Source organism: Anguilla anguilla, chromosome 16 (genome assembly GCF_013347855.1).
Source record: "Anguilla anguilla isolate fAngAng1 chromosome 16, fAngAng1.pri, whole genome shotgun sequence".
Taxonomy (NCBI): domain Eukaryota; kingdom Metazoa; phylum Chordata; class Actinopteri; order Anguilliformes; family Anguillidae; genus Anguilla; species Anguilla anguilla.
The window spans coordinates 13,004,758-13,027,234 of NC_049216.1; the positions used below are offsets into that span (position 1 = coordinate 13,004,758).

Here is a 22,477-nt window from a genome sequence, read left to right on the forward strand (position 1 = left end):
AGGGAGATGTAAGGAAAGTAAACATGGATGAAATGTCAAACACATAGAAAGCATATCTTTCAGCACAAAAGTGCAACAGTATCCACATGGTACACTGCACACAGACATATTTATTTTACACAATTTGCAATTCAGCAATAAATCAAAACAACTGACAGCATATGTGTGGTCACAGATTAATTAACAGTCATGACTATCCTTTTTTACATTTTAAATTTGTTCTTAAGGAAAATCCATCACAGTTGATGTGAGTTTTCCTTGCTGTACTTTACACTCTACAATACTGCTGTGAATTACTCCTGAATTCCAGATATCAAAAATATCTAAAGTATTTGATTATAAGGTTGATTTTTTAAAAATGTGACTCCAGTTCTGTCCAACAATGCAAGCTATGATATATGTTAAAAAACATTCAAAGTTATCCTGAAAATCTGGTTGACAAACTAAATACATTTAACATGCAATGCTTGTATTGTGGCACTCGCAAGTAAGGTTTTGGCAATTAATTTTCATAACGCTGACTAATTTCTGGCCACTGTCAAGAAATTTTCTTCAACAGTGGCCTGGGTTAAGCAAGTTACAAGTTCACACCTTTACACATTTCACACTTGCCTTGCGTGGCTATAGAAAATCATTACTCCTGTGCACTATTGCTGATTTATGCTGATCAAGCATTTATGCTGATTGGTATTATTCAGTGAATATGCAATGCATGAAGCACCAGCTGCATTGCACTTATTACTTATTAGTCCAAAATAATTATTGTGATACTAATTAGACAAACAATGCTTTGTAGTCAAAATCATTGTGTATTATATTGTATTATGGTAACAATGATTATTGTCATCATTAAAAATAATAATTACAAAATAAGAAATAATAATAATAATAATAATAATACACTACAATTCCTAGAGTGCTTTGCGTCAGAAACGGAAGACTTCCGAATAGAAATCGGGACTGATCTATCCGGGTACTCCGTTCGCCTCTTCCTTTTGCGCCGGTAGTAGCGAGCAGCGCGTCCATGTGCGCATTGATCAGGATTTCGTAGTTCGCTGTACCTTCTGAAAACGAGTCATAACAGAGTAGTCATGGATCCCAACGCCCTGATCGAGGCCCTTCGGGGAACCATGGACCCGAACTTGCGGGAGGCTGCGGAGAGACAGCTAAACGAGGTAAGATTCAGGCCGGTGGTGACGGGCCTCACGGTTGGAATAGTCTTATGATGGGGTCACTAGCTAGTGGTAACGGAGCTGTCTAACTAGCTAGCTGTACATAAATTATAGCTATCTTGCTAACTTGCTAGCTAGCTAACTACAGAGAGTGCGGACTAGGATGTTTGGACTAAAATGTGAAAGGTTTTTGCTTGACTATCAGCCGTTTTACTAGTCTGTACATAGCAACACCAAAACATAAACATTACGTAGTCTATTTATTTTCTGATTCAGTTTGTGATGTAATGTAATGGAAGTTCAAAGCCCAGCCACTCAGTTCATTTCACCCTGCTCGCTGTTTTAACTGTGGATACGGATGTGATATGTGGCTAATAACCACATTAGCTCGCAATAATTTTTCTTTACCTTGCTATTAGCTAGTAAGTGTCATGATTAACGTTGGACTAACTCTGAGCTAGACTAAGTTAGCTAACGTTAGTCGTAGCTTTGCGTTTGATTTTTAGCCGTTCTTACTAGCCGTTATCTTGCCAGCAATATTTATAACAGACTGCTGATAAAGACATAGTTGGCTAGTCTAACGTTCCATAGCTGGCCGTGGATTTTTTATTTTTTCACGTCCTTTGTGCTAAATTTGGAGGACTGACACAGTTTAAATACCGGTGACTGAAGTTTGTGCCTTCTTGAAAACTGAAATCACGGCTGCTAGCTGAGGTTAGCTGTAGATCTACATCTTGATCTAGCTAACACTGTACTATTGTGAATAGGATATAAAAGCTAAAAGTCAGCTAACCTACACGAAGTATATCTTATTTCTCTAGCTATCTACGTTAGCTAGATAGCTTTGTGTATTATTTTAGCTGTTGAACTATGTGAAAAAATGTAGTTGTTACTATGGAAACATATGGACTGAAGTAGCTACGTTGGCTAACGTCAGCTGTTCTCAGTGGAAACTGCAGCTGTCAAATTAAGAAAACGCGGATTTTTAAAAATACAAATGGGTGTGCAGAATCTGCAGTTTGTTTTTCTAGTTAGTTACTTTATATCGAAAGCCTCGTGTTCTTATTTTGTGGATCCGTTCCGTTGGTGTTAAATAATCTGTCTCGAACCGACTCTAGAGTCAGCGTGTCCAACATTAGCTAAGTTAGTTTGACATTTGCGCGCACGTCAGTTGTTAGTGCTTGGGGCCTTTTAGGCTTGAGTGAACAGCTCATGGCCAAAAACTTTTCATGGTACCAACCTTAATTGTAATGCTGCGTGAGTGAATCGATACAAACACTGAAGACAAAGCATTTCGATTCAAGTTGAGGTATACTGAAACGAAACCCAAGTGAGAGGGTGCCGTGAGACAAGCGTGGTTGTTTGTAAAATGTGTTCTCAGGAAAGTTGTCAGCTTTTGCTTGGCGATAGGCTTTTCAAAGAGATACTTTGTTTATCATATGTGTGTGTTTGAAGGACTGGCCAATGTCATTTCCTGCAGTCAGCAGCTCTGAATATTTTACAATCTTTTAGTGACAATGGAAATGTCAACAGGTCGAACCGAGGTGTGTGCGGTGCGCGCGATCTTGCGTATGTGCCAATTTGTCAGTTTTTGCCAATTCCATTTTAAACCCTATAATTACTGGTCCTTAGATATAATTATTTAAATGTACCTTTTCATTCATGAGTATTTGTGAAACAATTTAGTTTCAATAATGAAATATTAACTTCCTGAGTTGTGTCTGTGACTGATGTTGTTTTTGCATCCAGGAAGAGGCTCAGGAGGGTTCTGGAAACTTGGAAGACTGGAGGGCTGTTCTGTTTTGTTTTTTATTTACATACCTGCTAGGTATGGGCAATACAGCTTTCCAATAACAATAAAGGTGGCAGGGAGGCCAGTATTTGTAGATGCTAGTGGTTAGCTTCTTCTCTTGAGTGGTTGGGAATGCCATATGAGGGAGGCACACAGGCCGTGTGGTGAGGGGAAGATGGGGAATCTGAGGAGGCAGCACCGATTGAGGCTACATGCTCAGTAGTGTGGGGCGCAGTGATAGGCTGATCATGTTGGCTGGACTCATACATGGTGTGCGTACATGATTGATTTAGACTGGGTTTTCTTATTGGCAGTGTGGATATGTCTGTGGGAAAACTATGCCTGTACTGAAACCACACTCTAGAGAACTACCCCTCTCGGAAGTTAAACCATTCCTGTACTCAAATTTATTTACCTATGTGGTAACGGCAAAATTAGTTAAAATGCCAGACTGAGACAAACAGACTCTTAAACTTACACTGCATTTGTCAAAATATAAAATTAGTCCTACCAAACTCTTGTCTAATAGTGATTTCTTCTCACTGGTAATGTAACCTAAATATTCCTTGGTACAGTGAATTTGAATGGCTGCAGTCATCAGAAATGTTTCTATGCAGGTTCAAACGTACAAACGTAATGCTAACTTGCCTTTCTCCTGGAGTGTGTGCCCATTCCCCTGTACATTGTTCTTCTAGATGTAGCTAGCTCTTTACAGGATTGGTTTGAGGATACCATTACTGCTATCTGGGGCAATGTCTTCTCCCTTTCTCTATCAGTAGCTTTTTCCACTTGCGGTCACTCGCTGCTTTTTTGGAGTTTTTGCTTTCCGAGTTGCAGACTATTGCTCTCAATCCTGTGTTCACTCTTTAGCAGTTAGCTAGTTACAGATGAACATGTAACTAACTATATGCTAAAGTTATTAACAACACAAAATGTAGTAATGGCAAAAATTAGTACAAATTGGCGGTGATACATCCAGATGACGTAGCCATCATAATTCCTGATGTGATAGTGGTGGAGATGGTAAAATTCTGATTGTAAGGATGGCAATGATGGCACTTAAACCAAAATGCCAATCTTAAGTGCATTTACAGTTTCTTTTGAGTAGTTAGCATTTTGATTGAATTTTTCGTCTAAGAAAGGAACAAGAGCACTGAGCACGTTGAGTTCATAGAACTTTGGTGCAGTTTGTCCATACCCATTTCTGCCCAGTTTTCTTTTTATACGCTTTTGAGTTTGTTCTGATGACTTAGTAAGCCTATTTGATGTCATGGAACTTTTTTTACAGGCACAGATTGAAATGCTATTGTAAAGCCAGTTTAGCTTATTACAGGTATTATGAGAACTTTTATGATGCTTAATATAGGCTAAGTCCCATGATGAAAAATATTTTTGCCATTTTGTTTTTATTTGTTTCTAATCACAAGAGTGCCATGTTAGGAAAATAAACTTGGATTATTCCATGCAAGAGAAACTGCCACAGTTCATCATTAAAATCTCTGTTGAAAAACACTGTTGAATTGCAAACTTCTTTGCTTCCTGTGTGCACTGTTTAACCATTTTTTTTTTCGTTTTCATATACAGATAGGTTACAACTCCTTATTTTAGTTACAATCCACATAGAAGGTAATGATTTCAAAATGAAAGCTTGACGGACTCTGTGGTTGTTAGCGACAGTTGCTATGCACAGGAGCGCTCTGATTGGTGGTTCAGCTAATGTCCTTGTGACCTTGCCACCTGACCGTTGCCCAGGCAAGAGCTGCAGTGATGCTTGATGCGGGCGTGTCATTCCATGTGGTGAGCCTCGGTGGACTCACTGGTCCTGCCTTGGAGTGGGGCAACAGGTGGGGGGAGGGGTCTGGGGCTGGCGTTTCCACATGAATCAGGATGGGAGCGGAGTTCGTTGTGTCAGGCATGCAGAAATTGGCTGACAGGATGGTGCAGTGAAGCTTTGTTTGCAGCACTGACTGAAATAACTGGCCTAGTTGGAGCACAGATTTAATCTGGTCACAGCAGAGACCATAAAGCTCTTTTTAAGGCCTGCAGGAATAATGGCCCTTTTAGCTGCTATGCCTCTGCTGACAGGGTAGACGGAAGACTCTCCTGGAAGACTGTTCTTTCAAGCTTTGTCTCAATTTTTTCCCCCAATTTGCAATGCCCACTCACATTGGGAGCTAACCTGCTATATCATTTTTGAGTGTATTTACCATTTTTGGCACTTTCATCTGTACGTCTGTGTAAGAACTGCTGTCTCCTGCTGTTTCCCACACGGGGAGCGCATATCAGTTGCTATGTACGCTAGGGGAAATTGAATCACTCAGTAGCCATGACATGTGTATACCAAACCAGAGTCTAGCTGTAATTCAATAGGTTTTGCAGCTTGGTTTCATCATGTAAGTGGCCTGGTTTGCTCCATCTGGGCATATCAGCCTTTGTTTTGGCAGCAGATTTTACTGCACTGTGTGTTCTGTTCCTGCAGGGAGGCAGACGGGTGCTGTCACACTCTCTGTGCTTCCTGTCCTCCGAGATCTCTCCCAGAATTCCTCAGTCCTAAATGACTCGTATCTGTTAGTATTGATTTTTGTTTGCGATCCAGGTACAGTGCTGTTGTATTGAGAAGTTGCAGAGCCTCTGCGCTGTCAGTTTGTCAGAGTTTGGATCTAGCATGTTAACCTTGAATGTATTTTACGGATGGATTTGTTTTAACCACCAGCAGTCATAGATGCCGCCTGAAGAAGGATGAAGTGAAATGGTATTTTTTGAATGAAGCCTGTGCACTGCTGTGAATAACATGGATGTGCCTTTTGGTCCCCTGTCCCAGACCCTGAGCAGGCTAACCGTTTTTTTTTTTCTCTTCTGCTTTGATTGACAGGGTCACTCCCAAGTGAACTTTGTGTCCACCCTACTGCAGGTCACCATGTCCGAACAGCTCGACCTGCCCGTCAGACAAGCAGGTGAGTTTAGCACAGAGGTCTGTGTTCCAGTCATTTTCATGGAAGCTTGGAAAAAGGGGCACAGTGGAGATCCATGGGTCACTTAAAAGTGTTGGTTTATTATGAACATTAGATGGAGTTCTCTTTAAACTTTTACGTAACTTTCCTAAGATACGCAATAACTGTTTATACAGTAATAAGTACATATTACTGATGCTCGCAACCAATACGTTTAAAGCTGAAGTGAAAATGGCAAGCCCAGAATCCTGACAGGAAGCCCCTGAGTTAGGGGAAGGCTTCGATGACACCAGAAGGCTGTTCTAGAGGTGTAGGTTGTGATTCAGAAGATGATCACATCAGGAGGCTGTGATGATGTCAGAAGGGAGTTGTGTAGGTGCAGGTTGCGACAACATCAGAAGGTGATCCAACATTCTTCCTGGCTCAGAATTGGGCTTAATTGGTGACTTTGTGTGACAGCGACTGCAGTTGGTCTGGCTTTACTGCCACAGTCAACTCAGTACATCGTTTCCCTACCACTTTTAGATTGTAAAGTTCTGGTCTTTTAAAAGACCAGGGCAATGCATTGAGACGTAGGTTATTAAAAATGAAACTCCTGACAAAAATAAAAAATTGGAACAATTTCAATATTTATTGGCAGGTTACATATTTTCTGTGCCAGAATTGGGGGGAAATATAGATAATACTGAAGGATTTACACATTGAAAGGGAGTGATTCTACAGGAATAGTGGTGTTTAGAATTGTTATGCGTTTCATTTTTGTCACTCAAAACAGGTTGCAATAGTAGTTCATCTTTGAACTTAATGAATCCACACAAATGCCAGCTTGCTGTATTTAAATTATTTTTATACATTCACTCAAGGAATGCTTGTGCCATCCTTTTTGTCACTTGTGTTACAAAAACAGTGTAGGTTAATGGAGTAGATTCCACTTAATTGCATAACGGATTATCACATATTTTCAGGTATTTGCATAGAATTGCCAAATCCTGAACGTTTCCCATTCATTCCACAGTAAAGAGATTGTACACTTGCATTAACCATTAGCACATATTTAGGATTTTTTTTGGAATTATATCACACAATGATCTGTAAATATATGTCAAAAGATGGCGTTGATAACGCACACCTGAGTTGCACGTGCGGTCATCTATTTAGTTCTTCTATACAATTAAGTGGATTCTACTGTAGTTACTTTAGCGTGTCTGAGGTTGCACGTAAACTTGAAAGCTGTCAAAACTTTAAAAACTTGAAATGCGGTATCATTCACAACCAAATTGTACCAATAAATTCACGGATCATTTCTAATTGTTTTACAGGAACATACACTCACCCAAACCCACACACACGCACACATAAACACCTTGGGGAAAATAGTAGATTGAGGAAGCGCATTCCATACGCACTGTATATCACAAGCTGTGTGAAGTAACCGTGGCTGTATGGGGTATTTAAGGACAGAGTTTCTGGCAGTATGTGTTTATGTGATCATGTGTTTTATGTTATGGGAACAGCTGCTCAGCCTCGTTTTTTATTCTGCACATTTTTAATTCTGACTACAGACACGCCACAGTCTGATGTAAAAAGGACAGCTCTACACAGGTAGCCTGAGCCCAACCGTTTCACTCCAGGTTTATTTGAGATACCAGTGAGCTAAATCCAGCCCCTTTAATTAGTTGGCAGCTTGTCACATGTGGCTGTAGTCCTGACACAGAGGTTCTGCCTAGTTATGACGCAGCAAGCCAGTGGGAGTGTGCTGTGTGATGACAGTGCAGGCAGAGATCTGAATGCATCATCAGGAAGGATGGGGCTGAAATTAGGCGGAACCTCATGCCTGTCTGTGTGAGTGACAGCAGGGCTTGGGTTACTGCCATTTTGTAAAAGGGTTTTGTTGAGTGCCAGCCTCATTTAAAGCCCAAATCAGTAACCCCAGCCTCTGCCAGCAAATGCTGAAAGCACAGTGTCAGATTGCTCTATTTTGGACTTGGCCAGGTCATAGCGCTCTCCCAAGCTCTGGGGAAGTTCTGGCAGTATTTCAACTTTGCAGAACCATCCCAGCGATGTGGGGAATGTTACCTCTGCTCTACGTGTGGGGAATGTTACCTCTGCTCTACGTTTGGCTACACAGAGGTGGTGGTGTCAGTGACTGACAGGTGTCTAACCCCCTGTCACCACCACCTTCCTGGCCACAGGCCTGCTGGTAAGCTGTGTGTCCTATCTCTGCTCAAGTGGACAGGTCACTATGGTAACTGGCATGGAGTAGGGTTATAGCGCTGCACTTCTCCTCCTGGGGTCACATGGTGCGTTGGGCAGTAGTGTAGTATCTTGGCAGCTTCTTTCATTGAGAAGTTGCAACTTCAATTCCCAAGTGTTGCACAGCTGTTGTATCCTTGGGCAAAGGTGCTTAATTAACCTGAATTGCATCAGGATGTATGTTGCACTGTAAATATCAGTCCCTGTAGAGATTGGGCTGTGGAGCTCTGAGCCGCATCCAGCCTTGGTGTCCAGAGCACAGGTTCCTCAGTGGTCTGGGAATCAGGTTTGGGACAGTAAGATGACCCACACAGAGGGGTGGGCTTGCCAGTGCCGTGGCAGGACCCAGTCCCATACGGCAGTGACCGCAATTCCTGAGGTCCTCCTGCAGGCGCTGTGGGAACATGGTGCGAATGTGTTTTAGAGTACCTGCTCACCGCTGTGGGTGTGTTGGTGTCTCTCCCACTGATGGTGGTGCACAGTGGGTTTGGAGGACTGGGGTGTTGGTGTACAGTTGGTTTGGGGGAGTGGGATGTTGGCGCAGAGTGGGTTTAGGGGAGTGGGGTGATACCCAGTCACACTAACTGTCTTTATCTTGACTGTGCCCATGCCCTCCAGGTGTGATCTACCTGAAAAACATGGTGACACAGTACTGGAATGAGGGGGAGACGGCAGCAGGGGATTCCCCTGTTAGTAACATCCCCGAGGAGGACCGGCAGTTCATCCGGGACAACATTGTGGAGGCCATTATCCACTCACCTGAGCGCATCAGGTGACCTGCCCCATCCTAATCTGTCCCCCCTGCCCCACTGCATCTCCTTACCCTGGCCCACCCTGCCTCTTTCCACTCTGCCCCACCTCATCATGCCCAGCCTGTCCTGCCCTACCCCACCCTGCCCTGTCCATTTAACCTCCTGGTTCTCTCTGACCTCACCCTTCAGAGTGCAGCTGACCACATGCATCCACCAAATGATCAAGCACGACTACCCCGGCAAGTGGACGGCCATTGTGGACAAGATCGGTTTCTACCTGCAGTCTGACAACAGCGCCGGCTGGCTGGGCATTCTGCTCTGCCTCCACCAGCTGGTCAAGAACTATGAGTAAGAAGCCACCCCCTCCCCCTGTCTGCACAAGCTCAAAGCCAATCAGGCACTCTGGCTTCAGCATGTGTGAGCTCAGAGCCAATCAGATTCCTTGCTCCAGCCATTGCATACACATGCTCAGAGCCAATCAGACACTCTAACCCCAGTATCAGCTCACAGATACTGGGGTTAGAGTGTCTGATTGGCTCTGAGCATGTGTATGCAAAGGCTGGAGCAAGGAATCTGATTGGCTACAAGCACCCTGCAACCTCTGGGCCAATCAGGTGCTACACCTCTAGCTCACACAAGATCAGAGCCAGTCAGGCGCTTCTCTGTGGGTCTGACAGGTGTGTGCTTCCGCAGGTATAAGAAGCCAGACGAGCGCAGCCCCCTGGTGGCCGCCATGCAGATCTTCATGCCCATGCTGAAGGATCGCTTCATACAGCTGCTGCCAGACCCGTCCAGCGACTCTGTTCTAATACAGAAGCAGATCTTTAAGATCCTGTATGCACTCTTCCAGGTATCTCAGAACAGCAAGTGGGACATGGGTATCAGCCCATAGTGTGCAGGGTTGAACAATAACACCTACCTGGACCAAGTAAAACCAGGTGCTGATTTGGCAAGTGCCACTTCCTGGCTAATTCACAAATTGGTTTGCTCAAATCTCCCTTTAATGTCACTAAGCTAACAGAAGCTGACAACAAATGCGGGCTCAGTATTGGCACACCACGTACGGTAGGAATGACCAATATTCAATTGAAGTGCAGCAGCATCATCGACATCCTTGTTTTAGAATGAGGTGTAGCCGACCTGCGTAAATTAGAAAACCGAGAAGATCCAGCAAACACTGGGGCTTACATGTATTGTAAGCAATTAAATTCATGGGCTGTTTACTTTACAGTATTTACAGAAATGGTGTTTGCACTGGTGACGACATACAATTTTTTTTTTTTAAATCACTGTGTCAATTAAAGAGCGTGCAGTATACATAGAGTAGTCTCGTCCAGAATCAACAGTGACACCAGCTCTTCGTTGTGCACACTGCTCAGGGAAAAGACAGGTGAAATTAGGAAAGATGGTAAATCTAGGTCACTGCTTAACCGCATACGCTCGGTGTACCAGGCGCTGAAGCACCCATGGCCGCCTCCATGGACTGGAGCTCTTATGAAGCCTTGTTTTTATTAGCAGCACTGCTGCTACGGCAAGCACCTCACTGTCGCTACTGCCATTTTCACTTTGTTGACCTAGATATTTTCCAGGTGACTCTTGCAGCCTACAAGGAAAACAAGGAAGTGAATAGATTTGTTGCTATGGTAACTGCAAGCAACGTCTTATATTGTCGCTTTGATGTGAATGAGTCCGTTTTAGAATGTAGACCCGGAGTTTTGCGAAGCGTTGCCAGTTGCAGCTCGTCACGTTGCGAATCGAAATTGCATGGAATGTAAAGCAGTCTTCAGGGAAAAGGAATTTAAAACATAACATTCAGCCATGCTCTGCACTGTCAACAACATCAGCAAATCTCCTGAATGGATTTATTATGATATAAGGTCGCATTTCATCATTTCAAAATAACAGTCGATCAGCTGCAGATTATTCTCTTTTGTTGCCCATATGCATTTTCTTTTTGAACCACATTTGTACTGCGGTAAAGTAGAAATCGTTGATGGGGGAAGTAAACTGCTAAATACAAAAAAATCTGTTTGGGTGGGGGCAAATCTATTTGGCAGGCTGCCCAAATAAAGTCAATACACGAGAAACACTGAACAGATATTGTTTGTAGTAGATTTGTTTCCAAAATATAATGCTTAATTGTCTTCATATAATGCTTTATCTAATGATTTCTAACATAATTTCTAATATTTGACATCAATATTTAATGATACCAGGTAAATAATAAGTTAAATGTTATTATGGTAAACTTGGTCATATCCAGGCAAATATAAATTTATAGTAGATTTCCTACCAACTGATCCCACTGGTGAAAAACTTTAATGTTGAACCCTGGGGGGTATGTGCATGTGTGTGTATGACAGTGTTGAGTGTAATAACACCAACCTTCTCTGTCTAGTATAACCTGCCGTTGGAGCTGATTAATCGGCAGAACTTGACGGAGTGGATGGAGATCCTGAAGACAGTGGTGGACAGAGATGTGCCTCAGGTGTGCGTGTGTGTGCGTGCGTGCGTGCATGTGTGTGAGTGAGTGTGTGCGTGCGCACGTACGTATGTAATTGCACATATGCATATGTATATATACGTTCACATATTTGAGTTTGTATTTCACAGTAGTAGTACAGCTTTAATAAGGCCATCCTTGTAGCCTGGTGTAATAGATCCCAGCATGTCAATTACTAAGCCTTTATAACAGTGCTATACAGTGTGCGGATCGCCCTTTATACGGGTGTAATAACACTGACATGGGCCCGCCCACAGGAGACGCTGCAGGTGGATGAGGACGACCGGCCGGAGCTGCCGTGGTGGAAGTGTAAGAAGTGGGCTCTGCACATCCTGGCGCGGCTCTTTGAAAGGCAAGCCTGCCGCCTGTGTCCCTGTATACCTGCACTTATCGCCTGTGTCCCTCTATACCTGCGCTTATCGCCTGTGTCCCTCTATACCTGCGCTTATCGCCTGTGTCCCACTATACCTGCACTTATCGTTTGTGTCCCTCTATACCTGCGCTTATCGCCTGTGTCCCTGTATACCTGCACTTATCGCCTGTGTCCCTCTATACCTGCGCTTATCGCCTGTGTCCCTCTATACCTGCACTTATCGCCTGTGTCCCTCTATACCTGCGCTTATCGCCTGTGTCCCTGTATACCTGCGCTTATCGCCTGTGTCCCTCTATACCTGCGCTTATCGCCTGTGTCCCTCTATACCTGCGCTTATCGCCTGTGTCCCTCTATACCTGCGCTTATCGCCTGTGTCCCTCTATACCTGCGCTTATCGCCTGTGTCCCTGTATACCTGCGCTTATCGCCTGTGTCCCTGTATACCTGCGCTTATCGCCTGTGTCCCTGTATACCTGCGCTTATCGCCTGTGTCCCTGTATACCTGCGCTTATCGCCTGTGTCCCTGTATACCTGCACTTATCGCCTGTGTCCCTCTATACCTGCGCTTATCGCCTGTGTCCCTCTATACCTGCGCTCGTTGCCTGTGTCCCTCTATACCTGCGCTCATCGCCTGTGACCCTCTATACCTGCACTCGTTGCCTGTTCACCCGCATCCCTTAGCAGCATCCCCATGCCCCCGTCACCTGTGTGCTTAGTGACCAAGTGCTTGTGAGACTCTTTGAGTAAGTGCACCTCCCTCTCCCTCCCGCAGGTACGGTAGCCCGGGCAACACCACCAAAGAGTACAGTGAGTTTGCTGAGCTCTTCCTCAAGGGCTATGCTGTCTCTGCCCAGCAGGTGAGGAACGCGGGCGGTATTGTGGCCTTACCCGTGCTGATCCAGTGTGCACGTGCTGTGTTGCCCAATGGGAGGGCTGACTGGGCCTGTCTCCCTGCAGGTGCTGCTGAAGGTACTGTATCAGTACAAAGAGAAGCAGTACGTGGCCCCCAGAGTCTTGCAGCAGACCCTGAACTACATCAACCAGGGTATCAGCCACGCCCTCACCTGGAAGAACTTAAAGCCGCACATCCAGGTATTCAGGCGCCGCAGTAATGGCATGCAGTCACCCTGGTCTTCACCCTGTCTGGGTTGAGCCCCACTGCTGGTCACCTGTGGATCTGCCTGTCCCTCTGATGCGTTTGTGTGCTTTCAGGGGATCATCCAGGACGTGGTGTTCCCTCTCATGTGCTACACAGACAGCGATGAGGAGCTGTGGCAGGAGGATCCTTACGAGTACATCCGCATGAAGTTTGGTGAGAAAAATGGCTTAAGGCTCTGCTTTTCTTTCTGCATGAAGATGGGTGAGCGGTCAGGTTTGGATCTGCTGCCCCAGCACAACACATGAAAAACTGCAGACTGAATTACTGCAGAACACTGAACTCCTGTATCAGGACGTTCCTGTTTCCTGTGGAAGCGATGTAAATGCACAGGCAGGACTCCTCCAGAGCAGGAGAGATGCAGGCTGACTCTGCGCAGTCATGCTCTGACTGTGTCTGCTCTCTCCTGCACAAACGTGTTCTGACTGTCTGCTCTCTCCTGCGCAGACGTGTTCTGACTGTGTCTGCTCTTTCCTGCGCAGACGTATTCTGACTGTGTCTGCTCTTTCCTGCGCAGACGTGTTCTGACTGTGTCTGCTCTTTCCTGCGCAGACGTGTTCTGACTGTGTCTGCTCTCTCTTGCGCAGACGTGTTCTGACTGTCTGCCCTCTCCTGCGCAGACGTGTTCTGACTGTCTGCTCTCTCCTGCACAGACGTGTTCTGACTGTGTCTACTCTCTCCTGCGCAGACGTGTTCGAGGACTTCATCTCCCCCACCACAGCTGCGCAGACGCTGCTCTTCACCTCCTGCAACAAGAGGAAAGAGGTGAGCGCAGGACAGGACACAGAGACCCGTATCCCTGATATGGAGGTCCTGTTCTTGTACTCTCAGCTGCGGCAGTACAGTACGGGGAGTGGTTATTCATCCGAAGGCAGCACTGATTGGGTTTTGTGTTTGAATGACAGGTGCTTCAGAAGACCATGGGCTTCTGCTATCAGATCCTTACGGACCCCGCTGCGGACCCCCGCAAGAAGGACGGTGCCCTCCACATGATCGGCTCACTGGCCGAAATTCTGCTCAAGGTGAGGGACAGAGGGGCTGCTTGTGGGGCGACATAGCTCAGGAGGTAAGACCGATTGTCTGGCAGTCGGAGGGTTACCGGTTCAAACCCCGCCCTGGGCGTGTCGAAGTGTCCTTGAGCAAGACACCTAACCCCTAACTGCTCTGGCGAATGAGAGGCATCAATTGTAAAGCGCTTTGGATAAAAGCGCTATATAAATGCAGTCCATTTACCATTTGCTGTGAGACCACAGCTAGTGTCAACGGTCTCAGCTGTTTGCTTTGAGCTTTCTATTAGCAGTGTTGCAAATTGTGCGTGTGTGTGTGTGTGTTGGTTTATTACAGTCGCTGCCAGTGTGCGTTTTGGAAGTACGTCTCCTACAGGCCCTGTTTTAGAATATATACTGGCTCGGTGCAGTGTAGTTAACTATACAGCTCTAAATAATGTAGATCAGCCATACCCATTTGTGAGCCGTTCTGCCACAGTGTAATTATTCTGTAGAAAATGCTTGCATAAGAGCAGGGGTACTGTACAGCTACTGTGTGGGCTGCAGAACTGGGAATAATGATAAACACTATAATGGCCATTTGACAAAAGAGGTTTCTCTTTAGACTAAATCTGCCAGGGAATGTGCCTTTTCGATTCTTCTGGGGATTTTTTATAGTCTGAAGTCCGCATATCTACGCATTATCACTTGGGAGTAAATAAAGCAGTATGTAAGAAACTGTGCGTGTTTGATCACAAACCCCAAAGAGCATATGGAAAGTATATATGTGCAGTTCAGCTGAGCACAGGTACAGGCATTGTCCTTTTTTTGGTCAGATGTATGAACTTCACTCCACTTATCAGACTACACAAGATTATTTCTGTTCATTTTGAATGCCTGTTTATGAATTGTCAGGAGATGCATCATACCTGAACATGTTATCACATTTATCTCCTCTGTGCCCTTGCAGAAAAAGATTTACAAAGACCAGATGGAGTATATGCTGCAGAACCACGTCTTCCCGCTCTTCCGCAGCGAGCTGGGCTACATGAGGGCTCGGGTGAGCAGCCGTGCGTCCGTCTGCGCAGTCAGCCCTGTGGTCCTGGCAAAGCCGTGAAAATGTGCTCACACTGGAAGGTCATGGAATGTCAGGGGAAAGTTGGCACAATATAAGGGCAACATTTGCATTTGACCTCATATTTGTAAAGTGCAAATGTTGCCCTGTAGTTCAGGGCAGCTGTTGTGCCAAAAACAGACCTCTGAGTGTCATACATTTGCCCTTAAATTGTAAGTGGAAGTGAATGTGAAGTGGTGGTGATTGGAGTGGGTCCAGCGTTTAGCCCCTCTGCTCTGCTGCGTGTCCAGGCCTGCTGGGTCCTGCACTACTTCTGCGAGGTCAAGTTCAAGAGCGACCAGAACCTGCAGACGGCCCTGGAGCTGACCCGACTCTGCCTCATCAACGACAACGAGATGCCCGTCAAAGTGGAAGCCGCCATCGCGCTGCAAGTGCTGATCAGCAACCAGGAGAAAGGTAGGAGAGAGTAATAATATGAACTGTTACTTTAGCATCTCTCAGACTAAGCTGACACAAAGCGTTTCAGTTTAATTAAAAACGTATAATTATGTTTTTAAAAACGTCAATCCTAGAAATAATATTATTATGCCAAAGTGTAATTGAAAACTGGTGTATATAAGAAAATCATGAAAGGGTAGTGATGTTTACAGAAACATGATATGAAACAGAAAGTATCGAAAAGCAGAATATTCAACGAGCGGGGGGTAAGTAGAGGTATTGAGTAATGGTGTTTATTTTAACTTGGGCTGCTCTTAAATACACCCACTTACAGACACAGACCATTAAAGAGCAGTGGGCAGCAGTGTATTCGGGGGCTCTGCTATTCTGTACTCATTTTAGGAAGCTCTTGAAGTTGTGGTGACTATTCAGAGTGGCAGAGAGACAAAGCAGCAGATTGAGTTTTCAGGTGGGCGCAGCTATAGTGATGCGCATTGTGGCTTTAGTATAGAGCTAGAACTCTGTTCACACCCTCTGAAATACTCATTCAGTCATTTGACTGAATTTCATAAGTGATTTTATTAAATGTGAGGTTAGGGGTGGGGCTTAATGCTCAAATGTATGGGTGAGGGTGGAGCTCAATGCTCAGATTTAAATTTTGGGCCGAGGCTTCACACTTCGATGTGAGCTCAGTGACGGGGTTAAAGATGGCACCTCTCCTCTCTCCCAGCTAAGGAGTACATCACTCCCTTCATCCGGCCGGTGATGCAAGCGTTGCTCCACATCGTCCGGGTAACCGAGAACGATGACCTCACCAACGTTATCCAGAAGATGATCTGCGAGTACAGCGAGGAGGTTACGCCCATTGCTGTGGAGATGACTCAGCACCTAGTGAGTTTCTGCCATCTTCCACACATTTGGTCCATGAAAATGAAACTAGAAATCATAGTGCTCTGCATTACGGAGCCTATTTACGATTTTATGTAACACATTTTTTAAAGTAATGTTTTTTCTATTGTTTGAAGTGGGTGTGTTAGAATGGTAGTTATAGATAGATATAGGGTCACTGAAGCTTTGGGTTTTAATGTTTTTTGTTGAATCCAGTCTTACTCGGGCTGACTAATGGGGCACCTGCTTCTCACAGCTCACCTTCTGAGGTTTAATTGGTGCTGATCTCTGACCAGCGCTTTTGATCACAGCCTCATGTACCGTCCTCTGGGTCACTCTGGTGAACTCTGTCCTCTCTCTGGCCCCTGGGTCACTCTGATGAACTCTGTCCTCTCTCTGGCCCCTGGGTCACTCTGATAAACTCTGTCCTCTCTCTGGCCCCTGGGTCACTCTGATGAACTCTGTCCTCTCTCTGGCCCCTGGGTCACTCTGATAAACTCTGTCCTCTCTCTGGCCCCTGGGTCACTCTGATGCACTCTGTCCTTTCTCTGGCCCCTGGGTCACTCTGATGAACTCTGTCCTTTCTCTGGCAGGCCATGACCTTTAACCAGGTGATCCAGACCGGGCCGGATGAGGAGGGGGGCGATGACAAGGCAGTGACAGCAATGGGCATAATCAACACCATTGACACCCTGCTCAGCGTGGTGGAGGACCACAAAGAGGTACGCACCCCAGCCACACCCAGCTCAGTGCGTAACGCACACAAACCATACCCAGCTCTGTCCGTTACTCGCCATCCACTCCATGAACACACCATCCTAACCCTGCTCAGTGCGTAACACACACACACACACACACACACACACGCACGCACGCCCTGCTCAGTGTCATCCATGGCCCGCTGATTGCATGTATGAGTGTGTGTTCGCACCGGCGTTTGGTTGTGTTGAAACTACAGTGACCTCCTGGGCTGTTTCAGATCACCCAGCAGCTGGAGGGCATCTGTCTCCAGGTGATCGGCACTGTGCTGCAGCAGCATGTTCTGGGTGAGTGCCCCACTGGCTCACTGACACAGGGAGCACCTCGTTGTACCTTCCAAAAATATTTATTATTTAGTTGACACGCCTAGATAAATGAAATTATAACAGCTTTGTGTTACAGGATCATAGTCTTGCCGGCTGTTTGCCTGATGAGCTGTTGGGACCATGAGCTGATGTGGTGTTTGTGTTCCCCAGAGTTTTACGAGGAGATCCTGTCCCTGGCGCACAGCCTGACGTGCCAGCAGGTCTCTCCACAGATGTGGCAGCTCCTCCCCCTGGTCTTTGAGGTGTTCCAGCAGGACGGCTTTGACTACTTCACTGGTACGGCCTCCATTTTCTTCTCTCTCCCTCCCTTCCTCCCTTCCTCCCCTCCTCCCCAAATCAATAAATGCCACTTTGTTTCACAGACATGATGCCCCTCCTGCACAACTATGTTACCGTGGATACCGACACACTCTTGTCTGACACCAAGTACTTGGAGATGATCTACAGCATGTGCAAGAAGGTGACTACTGTTGGCTGAGCTGTGGGTGTGGGAGTGAACATGCCTTCTGGCAGTGTGCTTATATCATCAGTCTTTCTGCAGGTGCTGACAGGGGATCCAGGGGAGGACCCAGAATGCCATGCAGCAAAACTACTGGAGGTCATCATCCTGCAATGCAAAGGCCGTGGCATTGACCAGGTAAACACACATGAGTCTCTAAAGCTACTTACACAGACCAAGTAAACACACACGCCTGAGTGAATCTACTTACTCACACAGATCAGGTAAACGCACAGCGCACCTGATGAGTCTCTAAAGACTCTTACACATCTGAAGCACTGGCAAGGACTCCACTCATACCTACAGTCAGTGGCACAAATGTGCTGGTGTAGGTGCTTTTACGATGCGCCAGTAAAAAATTATATCTCGGTTAATGCAGGTGTGATGTTTCTCAAACATCATTGAAATTGCATAACTAGAGGCAGCAGTCAAAGTGTGGCCATCCTGACTGAAGTTCAGCAGAATTACAGATGATTTGGTAGCATTGAAACTCTATTCAGTGAATCCTTTTTTCACTGTAAAGTAATGTAGGTTTTGTTATCATGTAACTAATGGAGAAATTAGAATTCTACTTTCTTAAGGACAGCAGACAGTCCACCCTGCTTTTTACATTTTTACACTTAGTTCATACAGTGGGAAAGCAGATGGGGGCTAACATAAAGATGAGATCACAGTACAGAAAGAGCTCTGGCGGGGTATCAAACGGCAGAATGAGGGGGATTAGAATATGAGTTGAGAGCCAGCTACTCTACAAACTGTGCCACTCGCCCAAGATTGTACTCTTTTTATCTGAAATTTGTTGGTTCCAAACTGGAGCTGGTCAGTATTTAATATGCTTTGGTGTGTGCGTTGAATACTCTATTGCTCCATACAGGCTGTGTCATTGTGAGTGTGCTGAATACTCTGTGCTGCCCCCTGCAGGTGGTGCCACTGTTTGTGGCTCTGGCACTTGAGCGGTTGACACGGGAGGTAAAGACGAGTGAGCTGCGGACCATGTGCCTGCAGGTGGCCATCGCTGCGCTGTACTACAGCCCCGCCCTGCTGCTCAACACACTGGAGAACCTGCGCTTCCCCAACAATACCGAGCCAATCACCAACCACTTCATCACACAGTGGCTTAAGGACGTTGACTGCTTCCTTGGGTGCGCCACCAGTTTTGTTTTTTATTTTGGTATTTTTATCACGGGTTCCAGCTTCCAGATTTTGGGTTTATTGTTCTTCAGCGGAGGGTGTATGTCTCCACTGGTCAGGATAATGGATATATGGTTAGAGAAAACGCAGTGCATTTATAAAATAGAGCATTACATCGCCTAGGATGCAACGACTTCATGTGCACGTTTTGCAAGAAAATTCAAGTATGCTTCCAGCCTAAGTGTAACTCAGGCATACAGTCATGTAATGTGAAAGACTGAGGTAGAGTTGCAGTGAGGAGCGACGGGAGAACCTGTTGCAGTGTCCATCAGAGTCCAGTGTGCCTGTGCTACAGTCTGTGCTGATGTGTGTGTACGTGTGTCCTCCACAGGCTACATGACCGGAAGATGTGTGTGTTGGGCCTGTGTGCGCTCATAGATCTAGAGCAGCGACCACAGGCTGTGACCCAGGCTGCCAGCCAGCTGCTGCCCGCCGCCATCTTGCTCTTCAATGGCCTTAAGAGGGCGTATACCTGCCGTGCCGAGCACGAGAACGATGAGGACGAAGATGACGAGGATGGGGAGGAAGACGAGGAGAACGGTGAGCACATACAGGAGGGTCACAACTCCAGTGGACCTTGCACACCACGTCTCACTTGTGTGATCTCCACATTTTGCAGTGTTACTGAACTACCAGCCGTATGGTCTGGTGTTAACAGGTCAGACAAACAGCTTTTTTGTATTGTACACCAAGCAGGAGATGAGTGATGAGCTGTTGTCTTTGCCTATAGCTGAGCTGGGCAGTGATGAGGATGATATTGATGAGGAGGGGCAAGAGTACCTGGAGATGCTGGCTAAGCAGGCGGGTGAGGATGGTGATGATGAGGACTGGGAGGAAGATGATGCTGAGGAGACTGCTCTGGAGGGTTACACCACTGCTGTGGATGACGAAGACAACCTTGTAGATGAATACCAGATCTTCAAGGTCATCCTGCAGAGTAAGAGACTGCTCAGAACTCGCTGGTTTGTGATGGATATACACATCTATAAGAGACCCTCAGAACTAAGTGGTCTGAAGGATACACATCTATGTGTTACACTCGCAGAATTTCACATTCATGTTCTAGCTTATCACCTTTGGATGTATCAGTTAAGTGTGAAATCAGGTGTGAAAAAATATTTGGTTTCATTTTGGTAAATTAGTAAACATTTGCTTCTATGGAGCTGCATAAAGTACTTTCCCTTGTCTGTCTGCAGTTTCCCTGTCTGCACCCACTCAGAATGGATTCATTTCTGTGTTCTTATTTGTCTTAAATGGGACAGCCATGACCCAGAACCTCAATGTGCCCAGCCTAGAAAGGGTTTGCAGTTGCGGACAAGCACTGTGTTGTTGGACTAATATCAGCAAATGCAAGCTAATTAACTCTATGACTTTAGAAAAATATCCTTGCTTTTTAAGAATCACAGAACAGAAAACACAGAGGGGGCCCTGTTGACTTTGTCCCTCACACTTGGTTTGTGTCACTTCAGACATCCAGACACGTGACCCAGCGTGGTACCAGGCACTCACGCAGAGTCTAGACGAGGAGCAAGGAAAACAGCTTCACGACATTGGCACACTTGCAGACCAGAGACGGGCTGCTCATGGTACGTCCCTGTTCGCAAACCTCAGTTTGAGTGAGAAGCTGCCAGTCAGTCCCTAAAGACAGGAATTCAAATGTCTGTCTTGTCTTTCCAGAGTCAAAGATGATTGAAAAGCATGGTGGATACAAGTTCACAGCTCCAGTGGTGCCATCCAACTTCAATTTTGGAGGAAATGCTCCAGGACTGAACTGAGTTGCCCTCTTCCCCTTTCTAACTCTGTGACTGATTGTAGTGAAGTGAAAAGGCTTGTGTTGTTCCCTCCAATAGTGGTTCCAGGAACTGGTTCTTCTCACTCACCCTTCACACTGACTGTATTGAACTGGACATAGCACAGAAGAGGTGGAGAAAGCAACCAAATGCCACCAGCGGCTGGGGAAGACCAAATGGGGTGGGGAAAAAAGAAGTTTGGAACAGCATTATCTCATGGAGTCCAAACTTCGGAGGAGACACCATGATGACGGCTTTTTTTTTCCTCCCATAACAACAATATGGGGATAAAACAAATGAATTGAAATTGAAAATGGGACTAAACATTTCATCAGGCTCATGGTGTATGCTCAAATGCCACTTTAAATTAATACTGGTGGCTGTAGTGTTTGTCTACATTTTCGCATCAACAAATTCCCATGTTTGTTATGTATATAAGCCAAGGTATTCAAGTAGCCTGACAAAACTACCTTGGGGATTTCAAAGGTATAAGCAAGTGTATTCATATGTAGCATATTGGATACTTGTCATAGCACTACACAATGCCTGATATCTGTAAATTGATGACTAGCACTTTCTTATCGTTCAGGTCACCTAGTCTTCTGTATCAGACTGCAAAATTTTTTTACATCATTTGAGACTATTTGAAAAGGAAATGGCTGTGAACTTGTTACATTGCAGGCAACTCGTAGTTATGGCTGTTTACCACATGTACTTTGTTACTGCATTGAATAATCAGTGACATCTCTCTCTGCTGCTAGAAATGGCAACACTCTGGGCTCTGGGGAAAAGAATGCTGTTTGTGTGCAGTTTAGATGCAAAATAATTTGCATTGTAAGCACTGAGAGTCAGGTTGATTACTTAATTGAAGCATGTACAATTGGACTTGATCACAGAGCTCTCAAGTGTTTGGTTGGTGTATGAACAGACCATCTATATATACAACAGTATATTAAAAAAGAAGTTGGGATACATGTGAAGAAGTGGTAAGCTCTGCAGTATTATACATGTGAACTGTTCAGTTCCAGAATGGAGGGTGAGGCACATTCACTTTGGAAGGTCGAGCCAAGGTTCACAAACAAGCTTTTGGAAGTTTTTGTGTTAACGTATCGTTCAACATAAGACAAAATTAAAATAAATACCTGTGTAGGTGTATATTGTATTCTATGACAAATCATTGATGGTCAAGCTCAAAAGGGCAGATCTGCAAGTGTTTGAATTTACTCTACCTCACTGTTAAAAAAAAAAAAAAAAAAGCTAAGGTGAAGCATGGCTTGTACCCTTGTTCAAGATACGAAGCAATGCTTAAAAGACACATGCATAAAGAGTGGGGTGCTGCTCATAAAATACTTTTCTATTCATGAAACATTAAGTAAATGAAAGGTTCAAGTTGAGGAAATCCAATTTGTTTTAGCTGATCACTTTAGACAAGTGTAATAAATTGCTGGAAATTATGGGGAAATTCAGCCATTTTTGGTGGTCCATCTTCATTTACTGGAGTTATGAATTTACAGTTACCATATACTCCAGTGGAAAGGTAAAAAAATAACTTGATCTTTCAGATGGTATTTTAT

General features: G+C 45.2%; 1 protein-coding gene across 1 annotated transcript; it reads left to right on the forward strand.

Moving 5' to 3' along the window:
• The first annotated feature begins 986 nt into the window (after positions 1-986).
• Positions 987-22,369, forward strand: LOC118215027 (importin-7). The gene is made up of 25 exons (XM_035395398.1): positions 987-1,175; positions 5,837-5,918; positions 8,787-8,940; positions 9,110-9,268; positions 9,614-9,770; positions 11,319-11,408; positions 11,681-11,775; positions 12,568-12,652; positions 12,753-12,887; positions 13,008-13,107; positions 13,640-13,716; positions 13,857-13,973; positions 14,908-14,997; positions 15,303-15,468; positions 16,181-16,341; positions 16,932-17,060; positions 17,318-17,384; positions 17,574-17,699; positions 17,786-17,883; positions 17,965-18,060; positions 18,844-19,064; positions 19,445-19,653; positions 19,844-20,050; positions 20,583-20,699; positions 20,791-22,369. The coding sequence occupies exons 1-25, from the start codon at positions 1,092-1,094 to the stop codon at positions 20,886-20,888; spliced, it is 3,120 nt and encodes a 1,039-aa protein (XP_035251289.1). The 5' UTR covers positions 987-1,091; the 3' UTR covers positions 20,889-22,369.
• The last annotated feature ends 108 nt before the right edge of the window (positions 22,370-22,477 follow it).